General features: G+C 36.3%; 1 protein-coding gene across 1 annotated transcript; it reads left to right on the top strand.

Annotated features, from left to right (window-relative positions):
• Positions 1-977: 977 nt before the first annotated feature.
• apex2 (APEX nuclease (apurinic/apyrimidinic endonuclease) 2) lies at positions 978-5,772 on the top strand. The gene is made up of 6 exons (XM_015377885.1): positions 978-1,120; positions 1,213-1,296; positions 1,789-1,969; positions 2,153-2,296; positions 3,661-3,730; positions 4,440-5,772. Exons 1-6 carry the CDS (start codon positions 1,006-1,008, stop codon positions 5,562-5,564), a joined length of 1,719 nt encoding a protein of 572 aa, XP_015233371.1. The 5' UTR covers positions 978-1,005; the 3' UTR covers positions 5,565-5,772.
• The last annotated feature ends 1,661 nt before the right edge of the window (positions 5,773-7,433 follow it).

The raw sequence follows: 7,433 nt of genomic DNA, 5'->3' as shown, positions 1-7,433 counted from the left end.
AAGTCCCAAGTCAGAGTCGACGTTGTTTGTATCGCGTGAGCTTAATTATATAACAACTTTAAACATATATTATTATTTATTAAAAATAATCATGCCAAAATAGACGCGTAATTAGACTTCCGCTTGCGTCATACTCATATCCGTTTTTTTTATTGAAATAAAGAATATCAATGACAATCTCAAACAATACGTCAATAATGAACATTACAAGAAAAAAAATAATATCACAACTCCTATTAACTCCAATAGAGATTAGAGGCTAGAACAAAGAGGAAAAAAAACAACTAACAATATAAATAAATTATTAAGAAGAGGGGACTAACTGAAATTCTTCCATTAAATCAGACAATTTATTTTCTTTAAGGTTCTGCATCTTTTTCAGACATTGGTTAAAGGAGGAAAGTTTGTTTTTGAGAGCAGAGAATGAGAGGCAGCATTTTGCATAACGACATTTATGGATATAATATTTGGTTATAATCATCAAAGCATTAACTAAGAATTCCACATTTTTTTCATTAATATATAAACCAAACTGAATTATGTGTATAGAATTAAAGTCCACATTTATAGATCTAGAAGATAAAAATATCTGAAGTTGATCCCATAGGTTTCTTACTTCTTTACATTCATAAAACAAATGATTAGTAGTTTCCAATTGAGTTATACAGAAACAAACCACAATTTCCAAAATTGAATTTAAATCTCTGTCTTAAGTACTCATTTGAAGGATATATGTCATTTATTATTCTGATAATTCTTTATATTTAGGAGGGAATTTAAAATAATTTGTCCTAATTTTCCTTAGTCGAAGTTATTTTTGTTACGTAAGCTTAATTATATATGCATCTTTAAACATATAATATTTATTATTATTGTTTCAGTAAAACGTATTTTTTGTCAAAATAATCGTGCCAAAATAGACGCGTAATTAGACTTCCGCTTACGTCACACTAACATCCGGTTTGCTTCCTTCTTTCAACATTGGCGTTTTGCCGCTCAGAAGCAATGAAGCTTGTCACCTGGAATATAAACGGCATTAGGACGTTTAAAGGTGGGATAAAAAATGCCCTTGATAGCCTGGATGCAGACATAATTTGTGTTCAGGAGACAAAAGTCACGAGTAAGTGTTAAAATCAGAGAAGCTGTTGTTGCTCCAATCAGAGCTCTGTTATGAAAGCGATCAAAGGTTTAACCCGCATTTCTGCTCCACAGGAGACCTGCTGGATGAAAGGACGGCTATTGTTGACGGTTACAACTCTTATTTCAGCTACAGTAGAGGACGCAGCGGTTATTCAGGTTTACTACACTGTTATTTAGCTTTTTCAACCCTGAATGTCCCCTTTAATCAGTGCTTTTCAGCCTGTGACCCCACAAATAACAAAGAGCAGACTGATAACCCCTAAAATTACACGTAATTACTCACGCTAAATTATTTATATAAATATAAAGTGAAATGATTATCTCAATTTTTAGATACATGTATTTTTTAAGACATTTAAATATTTGATGTATAATTTTGAATGTGTTTCTAATCATTTAATGGGACATTTCAGAAATGAACTACTAAACAATATCTGCATTTTACAATTTCAAGGTATATTTATGTTTAAATTATGTAGATAAATAAATAAATATTAAATCTACTAGTTTCATTGTACACATTTATACCTGCCTTAAAATCACAATAAAGTAGGTTTTCTAGATTTACTTAAGGAAGCTCAGAACCTGATGTCATCTTCCATTTAATATATGTCCACAATAATCGTGTGTCATTTCTTCTGTGCATAGGGGTTGCAACTTACTGTCGGGACGATGCCACTCCTTCCGCTGCTGAAGAGGGGCTCACAGGTCTGCTTACCAACCATGAGGGAGCTGCTGGTTGCTATGGTGACCACACTGACTTTTCAAGTGAGGAGCTGCAGCTTTTGGACAATGAGGGGCGAGCAGTCATCACACAGCACAAGATAATGTAAGACAAAAACATGTGTTGGATACAGAACGGTGATTATTTCTGTTTTTGCATTCAATTGTCTTCTATTATTAATGAACATAAAACTTCATTATTTTAAAAGGCATGCCTATATTTATTAGAACTAACCTAATTTTAACAGTGTTTATTTGATTTTTTTGTGTGTGTGGGTTTCGTCCAAAGGTGTCAGGACAAAGAGCAGACTGTCACTGTGATAAATGTCTACTGCCCGCGGGCTGACCCAGACAAGCCGGAGCGAAAGCAGTTCAAGCTGAGGTTCTACGAGGTGCTTCAACGTCGGGCCGAAGCTCTGTTACAAGGAGGGAGGTGAGAGTGTAGAGCACTTCCCACAAACAGAGACAGCAGAACAGGTGTTTCCTGCTTTTACTTTAAATCCTTAAACTGAAATATGTACAGTTTTGGTTATGATACACCCCTGGTTTTTACACTTTTTATCTTTGCTAACAGTTTCTAAGATAACATACCTAAATGTTGGGCATGAGAAAAATTATGATGTGCTGGCAGAATCTCAACACTTAACTGAAATACTTTTTTTTTTTTTTCGGCACTAGTGGCTTGTTTTTTTGACAGTAGGCTGACAGGAAAGGGGGTATGAGAGAGGGGGAGAGACATGCGGCAAAGGTCCACAAGTCGGATTGAGGACTGAGGCCTCCATACGAGGGTCATGCGCGCTAACCGCTGCACCACCTGCACGTCCCTTTTTCTTTTTTTTTTTTTAATTGTCTCACATTACAATTGCAGACTTTGTGTTTTTAATTTGGACTTTATATGACATAGAAAAACTAAGTTGTCCATAGTTTTTAACCGGAAGGAACATTTTTACAATTAAAAATCTGAACTCCCTGCAGAGATCCACTGCTCAGGTGGGAGAATTTGTTGACAGATAAAGTTATACCTCTGTAGAACATGAAAAAATAGAACAAAGACAAAAAGAGAGCAGTGTTTGATGCCCCATTTGCAGTGTGGTCCTATTTAAGTAAGGGAGAAACCTACGGAAGGAGCTCTGATCAGATCTGACTAGGGCTGAAACTCTTAATCGGATTAATAAATTATTGAAATAATTGTCAACTAATTTAGTAATCAATTAATCATTTACTGGAGTATAGAGACTCTAAAACATGCTTTTAGCTGACAGAGCAACCCACTTAGAACAGTAATTATATCTAAATTGTAAAAGAAAAAATAAAATAAAACATTTTGCTATTAAAACCTAATAACACCACACCTACAGGCAACATCATGCTTTTTCTTGTTAACAGATGCGCTCCATTTAATCTCACTTACTTTGTAAAAATGAATGGTCAAAACATAGACTTTCTAGATGTGCAAAGCTTGTAGGCGTCATCTTCTATATCTGCGAGGGAGGCGTTCATCTGAAAAGATGTCCAATCCACTTCAGCCGACTCCTCACAATGTCAAGGAGGACGGCGTGTAAAGCTGCAATAGAAACTCTCTGAAGGCCTCTCTGCTATAACTGCATTTAGACTTCATAATTCTGTGCTCCTGTGTGTTGCTCTGTCCATAAAATCTGAATAAAATACTTTGAAATTCGCTGTTGCAATCTGACAACACCTTGCAAAGGTCCAGCGGACACAAATTATTGTAGCTCTGCTGTTCCTCTGCTTTCTATTAAACCATCCTTTTAGTCACATATGTTTTCTGTTTTCCAGCCATGTAATTGTTTTAGGAGATGTGAATACTTCTCATCGGCCAATAGACCACTGTGACCCATGTGATGATGTAAGTTAAGGATTGTGTTACATTTTCACTCTAAGCTAATATTTCTACATTAGAAATGGTTTCCTGGTTACTGACCTATAAACTCATGTTGTGTCAGTTCATTAGATAATTAAATCTTACGATGACAGAGGCATTTAAAGTAGAAATACTGTCATGCCTAAACAATTTGTTGTCATAAAATAGTAGTGTGTTTTTCCATTTGCAACTTATAGTGTTTTAAGTGGCTGATAGATGAGGGTGTTTGTTTAGTTCCCAGTAAAGCAAAAGTAAAAAAAAAAACACTTAAAAAAAAAAAAAAACTTTAGCACTCAGGCTGCAGAATATATTACAAATGTTATTGAAATGTGTGCACATTGAGAAAAGCTGCCTCCACCGTGCATTCAGGCTCTGCTACTGCTATCTATTTTTTAATGCCTGTTGTTTCGTGCACAATCAGAGAGTTCGGGTAACCCTAACCCCTTTGTTATAAAGTCATTAAGAAACAATAACTTAGTTATGTTCTCAACGCTACAACAGACATGTTGGCCACAAGCAGTTATGTTAGTAAAACTTTTTTTAAATTAAAATAAGGAATTATTCTTTATTCCCAGAAGCTGAATAGAGATTGGGAATAAATCTTAGAATAAAAAGATAGTGTATTTTCTTTTACCATTACTGCAGGTCTTCCTGCTCGAGTTTGGTAATAACTGTTTTTTCTTACATTTCTAAGGATGATTTTGCTGAAAATCCTGGGAGGAAATGGCTTAATGGCTTTCTGTACAGTAGCAGTGAAGAAGAGGATCCCGATGAGGAGGAGTGTGATAAAGAGTCGGAGATGAGAGACTGTACCCAAACAGGGAAATTTATTGATATCTTTCGGTACTTTCACCCAACTCGTAAAAACGCCTTCACGTGTTGGTCCACGCTCACTGGAGCCCGACAGACTAACTACGGCACACGTATCGATTATATATTTGCGGACCGGTGCTTGGCCCAGGAGCAGTTTGTAGGCGCAGACATCATGCCCGAGGTAGAGGGATCCGATCACTGTCCTGTTTGGGCAAAACTGAAATGTTTGCTTCTTCCCAGCACCAAACCTCCTCCCCTCTGCACGCGCTATCTGCCGGAGTTCATTGGAAAACAGCAGAAACTGTCTCGCTTTCTGATTAAGGTGGACCAAAAGTCCTCCCAGTCTGAGCCAAAGCAAACCTTACCTGGATCTCAGGAAGAGGAGGAAAGACGGGAGAACATGAATCCATCTCCTGTCCCATACATCTCTGGTAAAAAACGGCCTGCAGCACCAGAATCTGCTGCCCCAAAGGGGAAGAAGTCTAAGACAACAAATAACTCTTTAAAGCCACAGGGTAACCTCCTTTCTTTCTTTAAACCCAAACTCACAGCTGTTAAACAGTGTGAGAGCACACCTGCTCTGGATGGATTCACCTCATCACACAGAGACCCAAAGGCATCCACCACCAGTGAGCTGTGTCCCGACACAGGCAGCCCAACGGAAGACACTGAGCTTGTTGTTAAGGCTCCATCCCAGCTGTGCATCAGCAGCACCACAGGAGAACCAGACAAAACGGTGAAGACCAAACAGCTGGCCTCTCAGCTCGCCGTGGGGCAATCAGATGTCAAGAAGGGGGCATCATCTGTGTTTTGGAAGTCTGTGCTTCACGGTCCTCCCCCGGCCCCCTGCTGCAAGGTGCACAGGGAACCCTGTGTGCTTCGCACTGTGAAGAAAGAGGGCCCGAATATGGGCAAACAGTTTTTTGTGTGTGGACGGCCTCAGGGACATGTTTCCAACCCAGAGGCTCGATGTAATTTCTTTATGTGGGTAGAGAAAGGAAAGTGATGTGTCCTCTAAGGTTCAACGGATAAAACTCCATCACAAAGCTACGTCTAAACATTTCACTGTTTTTATAAAATTTTGTTCTTTTTTTCTGTCTAAAAAAAAAATAAAATAATTTTATATTTATAAGATCTCTTTTTTAAATGTCCTGCAAGGTCTGCAAATGTCCTGCAATGCATTTTCAAGATAAAAGGTAAATGTTTCTAGGTTTTATTTTTTGTTTGGTTACTTTTAAGATTCACATGTTTTTTAGAATCTATATTTACATTTTTTAAAGGTTTGCCTTTAGTAAACCAGTTGTTTTTTTTTAAGTTCTGCAAGTTAAATAACTGAAAAATGTAAATTTCCAGGGAAATTGACTCATTATTTCACATTTTTAAGTCAGTTTTTTGGTATTCTATATAAGTGATAAAGACGAGGCATAAAGCTCCTTATTAGTTGATCATAGTATAGATCTGTCACTACAGCCAGATCCATACAAATATGGCTTTAAAAATTGAACCCACTCATTATTAAATAGGCTACTTAGCTACTGTCACTTGATAAAATTCAGAACCCGCAATCAATCCAATCAATCATATCATTTGTTTGTCAAATCAGTGGCAGGGAATCAATCCAAAACATGATATCAGATTTTCAGGTTATCAAACATCAGCAAGTTCTGGTCTCAATAAATTGCATTTTTATACTTGCAGTATTTGTTTTAACATAAAACAAATTATTTGCATTGCAATATATTGACAATATAATTGAAAGTGATACTGCCTTTAAGTGGGAAAAAAGTTCTATTTTCATAATTCACCTTTTTTCATTATTTAATTTTTCCATGTTTAACACTATTTCTATGAGTTACATGCATCCCCAGTCAATACCACGCATCCTGTTCTATTGTGCACACTGTTAGTGTAACAAATATGGCTGTTCTCTGCTGCAAGTTAATGAAGGTGAATCTTCTTTGAGCTTCTGATTGCCGTTTCAAAATGTCAAATGTCGTCAACCCTCACCCTTCATTACAATGTTTTGAAAAGCGCCCAGTAAAATATCATTGGTTTGTGTAAAAACACACACAAAAACATTTGCTTTTACCATAAAGTCATTATTGAATTGAAATAGATATGTAGAAGGTTATAACTAGAATGGTGAATGACTTTGTTATACAGGAATTATAGATCCTAGAAAAATATACCTTTTGAAACAAAAATAAAAGCAAAGGTGGAAAAAGTTGTTTCTACAAATTAATTACTAGTTCTACTGAGGTAGTTTTGTGGGTTTACATGAAGCTGCACGCATTGCTTTGACTATCTAAAATTTCAGAAATCTGAGCAAAATTGAAAATATAATCTGGGATCTTGCTGGTTGCTTTTTCTTTCTAACCCACTAGATGGTAGCGTTCATGGGTCATGAAAAAAAAGAAAGCTCAGAAATGAAATGAAAAATGCCTTTAAAAGGCACTGACAACTGTATGAGTAAAATAATAAAAAAGATCTCTATTATTGGACAGTGATATTAGTATTTAAGTGAAAATGGAGATCCCAGTACATCCAGTCTTTATCCCTTAACCCTTTATAGTGCATTCAGTGAAATCCTTTAAAAATCCACATTTCAAGCCAATAGTGTTATTGGACTCTAGGACAAGACCTTATTACCCTTGTAACATTTTGATGGCAAAAAATGAATGTTAATGTAATAAGAAACGCCAACTTGCCTGAATATATTAAGAAAAATAACAAAAGTGCTTCTATAAGAAATTCATGTAAAACACTGAGTAAAAGAAACACATTTTTTTTTTGGGTCCAACAAAACCTTAGAGGCATTAATGCTGATACAGGTAGATACTTTTAGTTTATAAACTGTTAACTAGGGTTATTAACT

The sequence above is a fragment of the Cyprinodon variegatus genome, unplaced genomic scaffold (genome assembly GCF_000732505.1).
Source record: "Cyprinodon variegatus isolate N-32 unplaced genomic scaffold, C_variegatus-1.0 Scaffold161, whole genome shotgun sequence".
Taxonomy (NCBI): domain Eukaryota; kingdom Metazoa; phylum Chordata; class Actinopteri; order Cyprinodontiformes; family Cyprinodontidae; genus Cyprinodon; species Cyprinodon variegatus.
The sequence above is the reverse complement of the archived record's forward strand: the minus strand, read 5'-3'. Positions and strand labels throughout refer to the sequence as shown.

What these genes read in the sequence shown, in the direction of transcription:
- apex2 (XM_015377885.1), top strand. Translation starts at nt 1,006, where the DNA reads ATGAAGCTTGTCACCTGGAATATAAACGGCATTAGGACGTTTAAAGGT. An exon ending in TCAGGAGACAAAAGTCACGA is followed by an intron (nt 1,121 to 1,212) that starts GTAAGTGTTAAA and finishes TCTGCTCCACAG; the next exon opens with GAGACCTGCTGGATGAAAGG. An exon ending in ATCACACAGCACAAGATAAT is followed by an intron (nt 1,970 to 2,152) that starts GTAAGACAAAAA and finishes TTTCGTCCAAAG; the next exon opens with GTGTCAGGACAAAGAGCAGA.